A 15288-nucleotide genomic window follows, 5' to 3' on the forward strand; every position below is an offset into this window, starting at 1 on the left:
ACATTTTTTTACTAACGTCACCAATTACTTTTTTTAATTGTGTTATTACATCTCTAATCTGTCCATTGTAATGGAGCAAGGTATGTGAACATCATTTGATAAAAGAATAGATTTTATACAGTCGTTGGGCCGAAAACAACTATAAGAAGAGATTATTGGGTACTGCCTTCAAATCTTCTCCGTTTGGTGGTTCTTCTCATGCTAAAGGTATCGTTTTAGAAAAGATCGGTATTGAATCCAAACAACCAAACTCTGCTATCAGAAAGTGTGTCAGAGTTCAATTAATCAAGAACGGTAAGAAGGTTACTGCTTTCGTTCCTAACGATGGTTGTTTAAACTTCGTTGATGAAAATGACGAAGTCTTATTAGCTGGTTTCGGTAGAAAAGGTAAGGCTAAGGGTGATATTCCAGGTGTTAGATTCAAGGTCGTTAAGGTCTCTGGTGTCTCTTTATTAGCTTTATGGAAGGAAAAGAAGGAAAAGCCAAGATCATAAGTTATTTATCAAATTCAAGACTTGATAACACTATTAACGTCATCTCATGCTCTTTTTATAAAATTATAATAAATAAGATAAATCATTTAAAATTAAGTCATTAATTCACATTTAATTTCAATATAAGCATACCTATATATATATGTGTGTGTGTGTGTTTATTATGAATTAGGGACCTATTTTGACCTGTCGATGTATTGGATGGGGAAAGGCATTTCTCTAAAAGTAATATATTAGGTATATGCTTAAATTATTTTCTTAGTTAAGGTATGCTATATAAGGATGCAGCTTATTTATTTAGAAATCAGTTTATCTAGGGTAGCATGATCTTTAACTAGTACGTTATTCAGATAAGTGATACCACGTTGTTGGTTGCTTAATATTTCAGCAATTTTATCAATTTTATTTTCAACATGCTCTTCTGATACATGATCTCTGTTATTTTGCTTAGCACCATTTTCATCTATAACCACTAAAGTATTGTCTAATTGCTCTGAAATTGTTTTGGCCTTTTCCTTGAGTACTGCAAGACGTGCCCAAAGTTCATTAGTTTTGCCTAGACCTGCAGGGTTCTCACTTCTCTTTAGTAGAGTTTCAAATTGATCCCACATCTTTTCTTCATGTGCATTCAATGGTAGGCCTCTACTCTTTAAAATGGCTAATTGAGATCCTAGCTTTAATATTCTTTTTTCTATTTCTGAATTTCTCGCTTGAGCTTTCAATATTCTTGAAGATGTACTTAGTTCATGTTTTTGTTGCAATTGAGTAGATTTTTCTAACAATTGATTGAATATCACACGAGCTTGAGCAACATTTTCTCTTTGTAATTGGTTACGTTGATTGAGACCGTCGTATCCTAAAATTTCTATTGGAATCATATCTTTTGATGGCTTCTTCTCAATTGCAGCATCCCATTCCTCTTGAGGGATTGTATTTGGCTTACTGTATAGTATGGCCTCTGTTTCGTCGACCTTGTTATATACAAAAGACTTTAGTTTTGATTTGTTATTGCTAGGGTCCCATAATTCTTTACATTTTATTAGTTGTTCCTGGATTTGGTGTGGGTAGTTAGAGTTTTGGAACATTTGTTGTTGTTGTTGCAGAATCTGCTGCTGTTGTATTTGTTGTTGGGTTTGTTGAGGTTGGCTTAATTGCTGGTTATTCTGCGATTGTTCAGTCCAAGCAAAAGATGGTTGTGTGGATTTCAATGTATTTGAACCGAATAAAGAAGGTTGTTGTTGTTGTTGTTGAGCTGGCTGGGCTATAGTATTGCCAAAAAGACCATTACCAGCAGACTGCGTTCCAGTAGATTTTCCAAATAGGCCACCCGAGGCAGGAGCAGTTGTAGCATTTCCGAACAGACCACCAGTGGTTGTAGTAGGGTTCGTGTTTCCAAATAACCCACTAGTGGCAGGTTGGGCTTGTTGGGATGGTGTACCACCGAATAGACTCCCCGTTTGTTGTGGAGCAGCTGGTTTGCTAAAGAGTCCGCCAGGTGCAGCAGCACTGGTGTTTGCAGTGTTGCTATTCTGACCAAAGGAAAATCCGGCAGTAGTACCTGTATTTCCGGTAGTAGCAGTATTATTGGCAGTCTTACCAAAGCTAAACATACTTTATATTGTAATTGTTGTTATTGTTTTTGTGGGAGAGATGATCTGAAAACGGCGTTTTATCAAATCTTAGAATCACTCAATTGAAAAAGCTATAAAAGGTGCCACACAGGGATTCAAAAACTGAAAACTCAAATTATTCGATGCTCAATGGTATATATGTGTTAGCAAACTCCAATCGACACGTTTGTAACCCTCCAATGACCTTTAAACTCTGTTGTTTTTAATGAATTTTATATCTTGAAAGTTTTTTTACTGTGTGGACTTTTTGAAATTTGACGAAAACGATATTGTAAGAGACACCGTGCCCGATGACCTGCATTAAGACAAGGTATTTAGCTGGGAGATGCATGTGAATAATTGTTAATAATGGGTGGTTCTTTGCCACTCCTATTGTATTCTGAATGGTCTATAGGGTACATATGATATATATTGTAGTTTTGCTCTTTTATTTTCTGAGGTGGGAGCTAGAGGAGGGTCGTTAGTGCTTGACGTTTGTGTGCGGAGCCAATGAGATGTTAGGAACTGTCACACAGTGGTTGGAGTATGTTTATTCTTGGGAAGGTGCGTCTGTTAGCTGTTGTGTTTGTTTCATTATCAGCACAAGTTCAGTTGCCAAGTTCGTATAATTATCTGGGTCTGAGATGCACTTCTCTACTAAAATCTTCATCGAGATCTGGAACGTCTGTATAAGGGACTGGTAATCATTTCTTAGATGGCGGATATATGGCGAGTCCAGATCGTCGAGCTCACGTAGCATTGCGAACGTCTGCAGCACTAGCTTGTTCAGTTGTTTCATTAGCTCTAGAATTACTGGCTCGTCGAGTACGTCGCTCCCACAGAGATGGTGCAACGCATCACTCAATTCTTTTGATCTTGCCAGCGTCTTGTTCAACCTGATGTGGTTGACTAGTATCTGTTCAATCTCATTTACCTTGCTTAGATAGCTGGTGGTATCTGATATGACCTCCTTAGTTCTAGGTATATCCTTGGCGATCAGTAGTTCCAATTGGGAAATGAACTCGTACAAATTGGTCTTTGTCTTTTCCAATTCAGCCAAACTTTCGTTATTGTTAAGCTTGTCCCCATCGATCGCATATGTCAAACAAAACTTGGTGTAATCGGTATACTTGTTTATCAACTCAGCGGACAGGTTCTGGATGACATCTCTCGATAAATCGTCGACACTCCTAATCAATGAGTCGAGCTGGATGTATTGAAGATTGTTTTTCATCAGGAACTTATCAACATCAAATGACTCAATATCGTTCTTGTAAACCTCGATCTCATCAGAAAACAGGTCCCTATTTATCTCAGCAGCAATTGGCAATTCAAAATCCTCCATTATGTTTCACTATCGACCTTCTTTTTTTATTTCGAATCTCTACTCCTGCTTTACAAAGTGTTTCCTATTGTCTGATACGTAAGCACTTAGATCCATCCAAAATAAGCAATGTAAGTACGTAGCTCTCTGACAGTGGCTCTTGTGCAACTCAAGAAGCCTTCCTAACCCATTTAATACAACTCCAGGCGTTCATAATAACTGCTTGTTTCTCACAATCTGACTGTTCTTTGAAATTTCATTATGTGCATTAAGTTTCAAACTCATCATTTTAGAGACCCGAACCTGTAAATTTAGAACCTTTCATTATGAAACGCGTAAACTGGAACTAACTGACTGACCATTGTTGTAAGAGTTCAAAGGCATTTATGCTTCAATAGGTTACTTGAGTGCCACTATAGGTGGTTGGATAAATAATTTGCAAAGTTATTGCTTTTGAAACTGCTTAGAGACACAAAAATTGGTTAAGAAACACCACGTTGCTAAATAGACATGACACCAAAAATTGTGGTTAAAGATATCTTCGATTATGGTGGGAAGACATTGATTTCATTGGTCTCCGACAATGATACGGTAATTGTTGCCAATAAGAAAGGTATGGTCAAAGTTTTGAAAGCAGACAAGCCGGAACAGGAGCCAGAAGTCATCGAGATTGCGCAAGGTTTAACTTCGGTACATGGCGACACTAATGGCACTCTTATACTTACAAATATCGAAGGTAATGCTTTTAGGTACACTATACAAACAGGTAAAGAGCAGTTACTTACTAGATCTTCTTTGCCGTTGCATGATTCTGCTATTGTTCACTCAGGAAGAATAACGGTAATTGGTGGTGATGACTTAGAGTTGTCCTTAATAAATTTAGAGAATGCAGGGGACAGTTTCCAGAAGGAAACTTTTAAAGTCGACGAACAAGTGTCGCAGTTGTCATGCAACTCTAAGACAAACATATTAGCAGTTTCCTTCGTTAATGGAAAAGTGCAATTTTTCTCATTAAACACTGCAATCCCAAATAAAGTACATGAGTTATCGGATTATATTCCAGCGGTTACATATGATCTTACCTTTAAAGATCCCTTATTAGAAAATATATTAGGCAATGACAAAGATGAAGATACTGACGGATCAGATGATGAGGATGAGAAAATATCAGATTCTGAATTCTGTGATGACAATAGAATTTGTACTAGAACAGCATGGAGTCCAAGCGGTCTACTTTTTGCATTGCCTTGTAAGGATAAGACAATTAAGATGTTTAGCATCAAGAATTACGAGTTAGTGAAAACGCTTACCACACCTGATAATGTGTCAGTATACTTTATAGATTTACAATTCGATTGTCAATACGGTAACTACATCGCAGCCGCAGACCTTAACAATAAAATTTTTGTTTGGAAATGTGACACAGGTGAACTAATATACAGTAATGCATTTAAGAAACAACTAACTAATATTTCATGGAGACTGCAAGAAGATGGTACAAAGCTGCAATTGATCGCAGGCACTTGGTCAGGTTCGATTATCACAATCAAAGATCTCGCCAAAACCAGTGAAGAAGCTCAAACGGAGGGTGCAAAGAACTCAAATTTGTTTGTTAATTCTGATATTTCTGAGTCTGAAAATGAAACTGAAGAAAATCAAAAAGATGGTGCTAATATCGACGATTTAGATGATAAGGAAAATTTATTTACTCAAGAAGTAGACGAAGAAGAAAACACTAAACGTAAAGTCCCATATGATGATGAAGAAGACTTCATTGAGGATGACGACGGTGCCGGGTATGTCATTCCAAATAAAAGACATCATTTTTCATCTACTCATGGCGGAAATGCTACTCCAGTCGCATATTCTTCTGGTAGGCCAAAACCATTTCAATACACTACTATATCACCTGGTTCCACTCCATTTGGCTCTTTAGATAGAAGATATTTGACTATGAATACAGTCGGATACGTAGTGACGGTTCGTAATAATGAACAAAATAGTATTACAATCTCATTTTTTGACTTGAGTAGATTCACTGAAACTCATTTTGAGGATTTATTCGGTTATGATATTTGTTCGTTAAATGAAAATGCCACTCTATTTGCGCAATCTAAATCAGGTCAAATTCATTACCGTCCACATAGTGCCATGCATTCCAACTGGACTAAAGTATTGCCATTGCAGAGGGATGAAAAAATAACCAGTGTTGCAGCCACTAATAAAAGAGTATATATTGGTACTTCATTTGGTTACCTAAGAACGTTTAATATTTTCGGTGTTCCTTTAGCCGTCGAAAAAGTCACACCAATAGTTTCTTTAGTAGCTAATGAATTTAGAATATTTATTGTTCATTACTCACCTTTTAATGGAGTCTCGTACTCGCTGTACGAACAAGGGCCACAATCGTCAAAATACTTCCAAAGAGAAAGTCCCTTACCTATATTTGTGCCTCAATCTGGATTAGGCTCAAGTGGAAGAAGCAATGATTTGTTTACTTCATTTAATCCATTAGGTATAAAATCTATGTTCTTCAATATATATGGTGATCCTTGCATTTTTGGCTCAGATAATTTACTGATGGTTTTATCTAAATGGAGATCAACAATGGAGGCTAGATGGGTACCGTTGCTAGATGCAAATATAGAAATATGGAAGATGTCAGGAGGTAAAGAGACATCGGATGTTAGTGTCTGGCCTCTGGGTTTAACGTATGATGTTTTAAATTGTATATTAGTTAAAGGTAAAAACTTTTGGCCAGGTTTCCCATTACCTCTACCCTCGGAACTAGGTGTCAGAGTTCCAATATTAGTTAAGAGTAAAGTATTACAAGAAACCAAAAACAAGAAAAAACTTCAATCTGAAGCAGAGGTAGCAATGTCTGACGATGAAACCAAAGAAACTAATGAAGAATTAGAAATTCCTGTGAATATGGCAGCCGAAGAAGAATATATTCGTTCAAAAGTGTTATCATCGTTATTATCAGATACATTAGAGAATGATGGTGAACTATACGGTAACGAAAACGAAGTTCTCACTAGTCTTGTTGGTACTCAAGACAAATCTTTATTGAGATTATTTGCCGATGCATGTTCAGAACAAAACTCGGATAAAGCAATGTCGATTGTATTTGAATTAAAACAAGACAGAGCATTGAATGCGGCTGTTAAGATTTCAGAAAGAGCAGAGATGTTGGGGTTGGTAAGAAGAATCAATGCCATTAGGGAAGCTAAATTTGAAGAACAAATGAACAGCATTGAATAATCTAGTTGTGTTTTTTTCCAGCGAAACCCCCTAAACCAAAGAAAAAATTGTGTAACTATAAGGGAATGCAAATATTTATATATGTATATGTACGTATGCCAATAACAATAAACCATTCTCAAATTCAGTTGCTGACACCTTCTTGTCATCTGCTTAAATCATCATTAGACACTCAACTCGTGTCATGTGATCTTGTTTCCAACTGAAAAATTTCAAAATGCGATGAGCTCGAAATATTTTTTATTCAACTTTATTTAAGAACTAGTTAGTAGAATAGTAATAAAAACTAGTTTTATATATTTAGTTGGTCAAGGTTTCCCAGAGTATTGCTACAGAATAGGAATAACTTTACTCTATTTTAAATTGAAGAACAATCACCTAACGGTTTGGTAATGGAGAGAGCTGAATCTGCTAACAAGCGTAAGAGATCGAGAGAGGAGAGAACTCCACCTAATAAGAATGATGAGGATATCACGGACCCTTCTTCTGATGAGGGAAGTTCAATGGGTGAGGATGAGGCTGTAGATGGTTCAAATGACGAGGAGCTGAGATCGGATGAAGAATTTGAAGAAGAAAATCCAGCCGATAAACGTAGAAGATTGGCTAAACAATATTTGGAGAATTTGAAAACAGAAGCAAATGATATTGTCACGAAGTCAGTACAAGATGACACAAGTGATAAATACACACAAATTGACGATTATAATAACTTTAATGCAGAAGATTTAGACAGAGAGATTATTGCTACTAGATTAAAACAAGATGTCGCTGAACAACAAGGTCGTGTTTATAGATTCATTGCTGATAAATTGTTGATTTCTGAAGCTAAAACGTCATTTACCAGAGTAGGGGAAAATGGGTTGACTAGTTTAAGTTGTCACCAGCCAATTGCTAATAGATTTGAGCTTAATGATCGTATTGTTAACAATAAGAATGCTAATAAAATATTCGCGTATACTGTCAGTAAAGATCTACAATTAACTAAGTATGATATATCTGATTTTACACAAAGACCAAAAAAGTTAAATAATGTTAGAGGTGGTAAAAAATTTGTTCCCGAAAGTAATCTTGGTTTCGAAAATACCACTGAAGGTCATTATGATGAAATATTAACCGTTGCAGCCTCGTCTGATGGTAGATATGTGGTAACAGGTGGCAAAGATAAAAAACTAATTGTTTGGAGCACTGAATCATTAGCCCCAGTCAAAGTCATTCCAACAAAGTCCAATAAAGGTGAAGTAATGTCTATCATATTTAGAAAAGGTACCGATCAATTATACGCTGCATGTGCAGATTTTAAAGTTAGAACATACTCTATAAATCAATTTTCTCAACTAGAAACTTTATATGGTCATCATGATTTAGTAATTGATATTTCTGCTTTGAGTTTAGAAAGATGTGTTACCGTGGGTGCTCGTGATAGAACTGCTATGCTTTGGAAAATTCCTGATGAAACCAGACTAACATTCAGAGGTGGTGAAGATACTAATAAATTATTCAAAAAATGGATGAACCAAAATGCAACTGAAAAACAAGATGGTACCATAGAGTATCCGGATGAATCAGAAGCTCCAGTCTTTTATGGTGAGGGTAGTATTGACGTGGTATCTATGATTGATGACTCTCATTTCGTAACAGGCTCAGACAATGGTAACTTATGTCTATGGTCATTAGCAAAGAAAAAACCATTATTTATAGAAAGAGCTGCACATGGTATTCTTCCAATTCCAGACGATAAACAGGTCTCAGGTGAGGCTAGTGAAGAAATCAGAAAAGCACAAATGCAAAATAACAAAATAACAAAACCATATTGGATTACTTCGGTCCATGCCATTCCATATTCAAATATATTCATTTCTGGTTCTTGGAATGGATCTTTGAAAGTTTGGAAATTAAATGAAAACTTGAGAGAATTTTCATTACTTGGTGAATTGAATAATTGTAAAGGTGTAGTGACGAAAATACAAGCAGTAGAAAGTGGAAAGCATGGTAGAGAAACCTTCCGTATTCTAGCAACAGTTGCCAAGGAACACAAATTAGGTAGATGGATAGATCATGTTCCAGGAGCCAGAAACGGTATTTATTCCGCTACAGTTGAACAGACGTCATTTTAAAATCAAATGTAGAGAATACATTAAACTTAATCAGATGAAGTTAAAGATACACATGATTTTAATTATCGCATGCATATTAACCTAATAATATTTCTAAATGATAACTTATCGTCTGGTTATTGGTGGTATGCCAATAATCAAATGTTTATTAAAGAGGTTTACGTATAATATATAGATAATGTATATGTAAACCGTATAATAAGAAATCTATTATCCCGAATAATCCCACAGGGTATATATATAAAATCTAACATTATGTATCAAAATATTAAGACTAAAAGGACTATTTCTGCGAATGATATTTGCTTGGGCAGTTGCTTAGTTTTGACTTAAAAGTAATCAAGTTGAAGTTAAATTAAATCACTTGATATTGTTGCATGATGACTTTAGAATTAGTGATTAGCAACTTATCACTAAAAGATTAAGTATTGACGTAATGTTATCACTAAAGATAGATTACAGCCAGTAACGGTAATAGAATCCTGTAATTGTGACCATTTTATTGATAGAACAATAAATAACTCAATTAAGAAAAATGACATAGACAAGGCGTAGATTTTTTACGGCAGTTAAGTTATAGTTTATACCATTGTATACTGGTATTAAATTTGTGTATAGAAGAGAACGATGAAGATTATAAACTATAATTACATTAACATGAAAAGTAACGAATTATACACTACACCACTTGATACTAATAATGTGCATCAATTCTTAACTACTAATCTTGGTTCTGTGCTTTAAATAACGACATTGAACAAGTTTGATATATATAAATGGTGATGTTTCGATGAAGATGGTTAGGGTATTTTTCCTCGGGAGAGAAAATGTGCGACTCCATGGCCAAGCTGGTTAAGGCGTGCGACTGTTAATCGCAAGATCCTGAGTTCAATCCTCAGTGGGGTCGTTTTTTTTTGTTCTTCATAGTCATGACAGTGCCTTGTTCATTTATTAAACCAATCATCATATATGTGTTCAGATTGAAGAGTACTGTTAATATAACTGAATTGTGAATATGTATAATAATTATCGATTTTAAATAAGAGAATATATACAAGTATCTTAACATTTTGCGCTACTAATATATCTTTATAATGAAATCGATGAATGCAAAATGTTAAACTAATAATTAGCTATTACTTGATTTGTGAAATGTTTGAATATAATGTGAACTTGGTATATTCATTAGTTGTTTATAATGAAAATGTATGCAAAATGTGATGTGCTTGTTTATATAATTGTATGAAACTTATCCTTAAGTCTATTGGTTTAATGCAGTCACTTTTTCTGTTGTGACGTTATGGTCTATATTTGATGATAAATCTGAGTAATCTTCATTTGATGATTCTTGATTTGCTTCAGTATGATTATTTTGTGTATTATAAGTCGGCTTAGTTTTGTTAGCAGTTGCCTCTGCATCTTCTTCCGTGTCATCGTCGTCTGTCGAGATGCCATTGGCGGTTGTGTAATTATTATCGGTGTCGACACCCCATTGATAATAATCTCTTCTAATTTCAACGTAATCGTAAGCGAATTCACCAATTTGGTCTTCATCCATCCCGTTTCTCTCTGCCTGCTCATCTACTCTCAGTTGTAAACCTGGGATTTTATCGATGACAAAACAGATGATTGCAGTAACTACGGCACAATATCCCGAGACTGCTGCTATATATGCAATTTGAATGTACATTTGCTTGTAGTTGTGTGTTAACCAACCACCTCTGTGCCTAGTGACACCGTCCATGCCGATGACCCAGTCAGCAGCAAACAAAGCGTTGAATATCAACCCGACGACGCCGGCTATACCGTGTTCTGCCAATAAATCAAGGGCATCGTCGACTTTCAAGTAGTATTTAATCTTAGTTGCGAAATTACAGACGACACCCGCAACGATACCTTGTATGACGGAACCATAGAGAGTAATACAGCCTGAACTTGGAGTCGCAGCCACCAGGCCACAAATGATGCCTGAACAAAGACCCACAGTGGACCATTTCTGTTCCAACCTGAAATCGATTAGACACCAGGTCATCCCGCCCAACACAGCGCTAATATTTGTGTTCATGAATGCGTACACGGATCTTAAATTTGGTTCCAAGGATGTTGCTGCATTGAACAGGAGCCAACCAAACCACAAGATTGAAGTCCCCAGAGTGACCATTGAGACGTTATGCGGTCTGAAGTTGATCAACAGGTTTTCTCTACGCCTGCCTAAGAAGTATGAGTAGACAAACCCTGCGACTGCGCTGAGAATTTCCACTGGTCCACCGCCAGCCCAGTCCAGCACCCCCCATTGGTAGCACCAGCCACCTGGAGCCCAGACCCAATATGCAATTGGACAATAGACCACCGTGGCGAAAATGAATAGGAAGACCATATGCGGCAGCAGTCTACCTCGCTCAGCGGTGGCACCTGCGATAATGCTCAACGTCACGCATAAGAACATCATCTGGAATGAAGCAAATGCGATTTCAGGATATGTTGTATAAGTCTCTGGGTCGCCACCATAAACGTTTCTAAAACCGAATGAATCCAGGTTGCCAATGAACTTATTATCCTTTGCAGAGCTCGAGAAAGCTAACGAATAGCCCCAGAAATACCATTGTAGCATGCCAACGAGCGTGGCTGTAAGCACAGCCCAGATCAGTGATAAAGCAGACTTTCTTCTTGCTAAACCGGAATACAAGAACCCCAGACCAGGAACCATAAAGAACACTAGAGACGCGCCCAGTATAATGAACGCTACGGTGGCACCGTCATAAGTTTCCTTCCAAAGATAGCCATCGCCTCTTGTCATTGTTAAGTGAATAAGAATTAGCGAGTAAGCTTGGGAGTATGTATGACGTTATGAGTATAGAAGTGAGTATAGAAAATGAGTATGGAGAAGTAGTTGCTGCTATACACACACATATATATATAGATACAGAGACTTACAATTAAAATACAAAATACAAAAGATAGAAATATCGCAGCGTAGCAAGATAACAATAAGAACGCATCCACGTAAGTGCCAAAGGAATTGTCCAGTGTCTAACTCTGGTCGAGGAATGTCTTTTACTCTTTATATATGGCATTTTTCCAGCCATCACCCTTGATGAAGATACAGACCCTCCAGTTCTCTTGATCCATCAAATAAGATGGGAAAAAAGCCTTATCTGATAGTAAATAATAGATCAAATTACCGTCGGTGTAGATAAGATAAGATAAGATCCATCGAGCAAGTAAAGCCTCCATCTAGCTGGGTGTGAGGTGTCCAGGTAGGCCATATGTGGACCATCCTCCATTCTTACGAAAACCCATCGAGGGAATTTCGAAACAGCTAAGCTCTAGTAGTGAAAAAATTGCAGCATCTCTGGAATGTGTCTCGAGGCCTGAGCGCATACGAGTTCGAGCGTTTATTTTATTTTTGCAGACTGTGTTAGCGGTGGCAGGGCGATGGATCATTTGGCGATGAGCGCTCGGGGGCAGCCGGTGGGATGCGGAAGTACACTTCCGCATTGTGGTGGCCAATGCGGAAACAGGGCCGCGCGGTGTGTGGGTGTGGGTGTGTGTTGTTGCCGTGCGTGGTTGTGTTTACCCGGTGTTCACTTTTCTAGCGAGCCTCAAGGAATTTATTGTTTCCCTGATACTGTTAATATTTGGTGATATGTTGACGTACATTAATGTTTTTGATTTATTAATTAGTGAATTCTTTAATAGATAGGTTAGTTTGGAGTTTCTGAAAGGGATATAGGGTTGTCTATGTTTCATGCTATGAATGACATCTGCTAGACACGTTAATGATTTGTTAATGCTCGTGGTCTCTTTCAAGGTCTCTTGCGACGTAATTTGTTCTTGTTGTTGCAGTCTTTCAGATCCGGCAAGGTCGACCAGATTTAACCTACCGGTGCTGTGTTCTTGCGTGATTCGATTATGGCCTGTTATTTTCATCATGAACACGCTGTGTGAGCGGCTCGATGCATTGTTCATGTGTGTACTCTTGGTGTTTCGTGTGTTGTTTCCATTCCTTATTAATTGGCGGATTTGTGCACTCTTTGCTATCTCGTCGTCCTCATTGTGTGTTAATTTGATCGTGATCTTGTGTGTGTTTGTAACCTCTGTTGTTCCTTTCTTGTCGTCATGGCGGATCACATGCTGGTGCTTCGCCTCGGGGTTCAACAAATCGCGGATGGTCTCGTTGTATATCTCGATAAACTCAACCTCTAATTCATATTCCCATCCAAGCTTGTGCAGATTGCCAGCGAAGTGGACTATGTACTCGATCGTTTGCATTATTATTCCGTCTTTCTCATTCAACATGGTGTATGTCTTGCCAGACCCGGTTTGTCCGTAAGTGAATATGCATACATTGTATCCATCTAGGGAGCTTTGTACCAAATTCTTGATGTCGTCAAACACTTCATAATTGTCATCTTGCATGCCAAATATTTTATCAAAAGTGAATGCATGCAATTGTTTCAGATCGTTCACAATAATACGCTGTTGACCAGCGTTGGCATCGAACGGTTTGATAAAAATGTAGCCATCGCTGTTACTTGTCGCTGCTTCGTCTTTGATATAAGGTCGTAAGCGGCAGTAAACTCGGATATTCCCGCGGAGTTCTTGGATCTTGTTGTGGTTGATGCGTCGAAGACTCTCTTCCCTCTTAAATTCTTCGTCTAGTAACAAGGTTCGCTTCTTCCAATTCGTAATTTCTTGCAAAAGTTGCGGTTTCACCCCACTGAACTCTTCGATCAACGATTCTTTCTCTTGGATACTATACCTGATTTGCGAAATTGTTGACTCAATTTTATTACTTTCGTGTTGTAATGTCGATAATCTGTTCTCCAAAGACTTGGTTTGTTCTTTCATAGCTTTATGGGCTTTCTTTAACAGCGACAATCGTTTCAACAACTTGGATTTCTCCCCATTCAAATTCTCGGTTTCTTCCAAAGCAGATTTCCAGGATGCATGATATTCCTCTAGCCATTCACTTCTCTTCACAACCTCGTATGCATTGTAAGCTTCTTCAAATTGTTCATCGTAATTAAGTAACTTGATCTCATTATTGACCTTCTCAACTTCATCGAGGAGATTTTCTCTCGATTTCTTCATACTAAACATCTGGTTTTCATTTAAAGTTGCGATTTTAAGACTGTACTCTTTCATGATTTTATTGACTTTGGAATCATTTTCAATTCTCATTTGCTCTTTGTTGATTTCAAACCCTTCTCTCAATACTTTCAGTTTATTATCTTGTTCTTGCGAATAATTGGTATACTCGATGAACTGATTTCTGTACCTTCTGTTCTTCATTAATTTTTCTGTTTGTAATTTATCGAATTGTAACTTCAAAAAATTAAGCTTCTGAGCCTCCTCAAATAGTTCATCTTTCAGCAAATCAAACCCAAGTTTCTTGTCGTACAACTCCTGCTGTAAGTTATTTAATTCGGTGATTTTTTCCTTGTAACTCAAAGTAATGTGATTGCTAAGTTTATCTGAAACGTCATCATCTCTCTGTTTGAAGAATTTCGGAGAAGTTGACGTCAAAATTGGAGAAGGAATTTTACTCTTACTCACATGATTCCTTTCAGGAGTCCTCAATATTTCCATATTGCAAAAATAATAAACTAGCTGTATTATCGTTCACTTGTTTTTGCCTGATAACAGTTTCTGTCGAATTGTAATCATAACATATCGATAAGTAGCTTTTGAAGTAGATCTCTATTGTACCTTAACGTGGTTTGGATTATTAGACTCGCAAAATGGATTACGCTTATATAAAAAGAATCTGCGGCTTGCATTTATATGAGTATATGTTTTGTTTTATCATTTCAGGTTCAGTTTCATCTCAGTTTCATCTCAATTTGATCTTAAATTATGCGCGCTTAAAAAATGAACTGCTTAGATCTGATTTGAAAGGATTTATTAGAGAGGAACATTAGAAAGACTCAGATAGTATAATTGCTTGCATTCGTGACAATAATTATTCATGGTCGATAAAGATATGCATTGTGCCATGTCACGTCTGTTCAGATTACTTGTTGGAGTTGCTCATCTAAAAGCAATCAATTGACGAAAGTGTATATGCAATGGGTATATAGCCTCAAGTTATTTACATACAATGATGTGCAGCTAGCATGGTTTTTGCTCCTGTGAGGAGACCAATTGAGTATGTGCAGACATCCTCGGGTAGTGGATATAAAAAGTTCAGCAACAACTGGAAACAAAGCAGTAAAGGAGTCTCCTCTATAGTATGTTAATTGCTCCGACAGAATAAGCTAGGTTGGAAGGGTGATGAACTGAGAACTCATATTTCCCACACCTGCCAAATTGAATAAGATAGGGCGCCACTGTATCAATGCGAGAACATTCATACCTTATAACGTTAACCTGTCAGAATTATTGTAGTGTATGTGACAGAACTAAGTGTTTATGACACTTTGAGTCCAGAACCAATAGATCACTTACTAATGGAAAGAAGGTCCAGAACAATCTTCCAA

General features: G+C 37.1%; 6 protein-coding genes and 1 non-coding gene across 7 annotated transcripts; 3 read left to right on the forward strand and 4 right to left on the reverse strand.

Moving 5' to 3' along the window:
• Positions 1 to 787: 787 nt before the first annotated feature.
• Positions 788 to 2104, reverse strand: NUP57 (FG-nucleoporin NUP57; the record flags this gene model as incomplete). Its single annotated transcript, XM_003685433.1, has 1 exon — positions 788 to 2104. The coding sequence occupies one exon, from the start codon at positions 2102 to 2104 to the stop codon at positions 788 to 790; it is 1317 nt and encodes a 438-aa protein (XP_003685481.1).
• A 550-nt stretch (positions 2105 to 2654) lies between these two features.
• On the reverse strand, positions 2655 to 3449 carry COG2 (Golgi transport complex subunit COG2; the record flags this gene model as incomplete). The annotated part of the gene is made up of 1 exon (XM_003685434.1): positions 2655 to 3449. One exon carries the CDS (start codon positions 3447 to 3449, stop codon positions 2655 to 2657), a length of 795 nt encoding a protein of 264 aa, XP_003685482.1.
• Positions 3450 to 3938: 489 nt separating this feature from the next.
• CTF4 (chromatin-binding protein CTF4) lies at positions 3939 to 6692 on the forward strand (the record flags this gene model as incomplete). Its single annotated transcript, XM_003685435.1, has 1 exon — positions 3939 to 6692. The coding sequence occupies one exon, from the start codon at positions 3939 to 3941 to the stop codon at positions 6690 to 6692; it is 2754 nt and encodes a 917-aa protein (XP_003685483.1).
• Positions 6693 to 7084: 392 nt separating this feature from the next.
• RRP9 (ribosomal RNA-processing protein RRP9) lies at positions 7085 to 8806 on the forward strand (the record flags this gene model as incomplete). Its single annotated transcript, XM_003685436.1, has 1 exon — positions 7085 to 8806. One exon carries the CDS (start codon positions 7085 to 7087, stop codon positions 8804 to 8806), a length of 1722 nt encoding a protein of 573 aa, XP_003685484.1.
• Positions 8807 to 9639: 833 nt separating this feature from the next.
• Positions 9640 to 9713, forward strand: TPHA0Dtrna4N. The gene has a single exon. It is a non-coding gene; the product is annotated as a tRNA-Asn (tRNA).
• A 354-nt stretch (positions 9714 to 10067) lies between these two features.
• Positions 10068 to 11603, reverse strand: TPHA0D04180 (ammonium transporter; the record flags this gene model as incomplete). Its single annotated transcript, XM_003685437.1, has 1 exon — positions 10068 to 11603. The coding sequence occupies one exon, from the start codon at positions 11601 to 11603 to the stop codon at positions 10068 to 10070; it is 1536 nt and encodes a 511-aa protein (XP_003685485.1).
• Positions 11604 to 12379: 776 nt separating this feature from the next.
• TPHA0D04190 (uncharacterized protein) lies at positions 12380 to 14398 on the reverse strand (the record flags this gene model as incomplete). Its single annotated transcript, XM_003685438.1, has 1 exon — positions 12380 to 14398. The coding sequence occupies one exon, from the start codon at positions 14396 to 14398 to the stop codon at positions 12380 to 12382; it is 2019 nt and encodes a 672-aa protein (XP_003685486.1).
• Positions 14399 to 15288: the final 890 nt, after the last annotated feature.

Source organism: Tetrapisispora phaffii, chromosome 4, assembly GCF_000236905.1.
Source record: "Tetrapisispora phaffii CBS 4417 chromosome 4, complete genome".
In the NCBI taxonomy this organism is placed as follows: domain Eukaryota; kingdom Fungi; phylum Ascomycota; class Saccharomycetes; order Saccharomycetales; family Saccharomycetaceae; genus Tetrapisispora; species Tetrapisispora phaffii.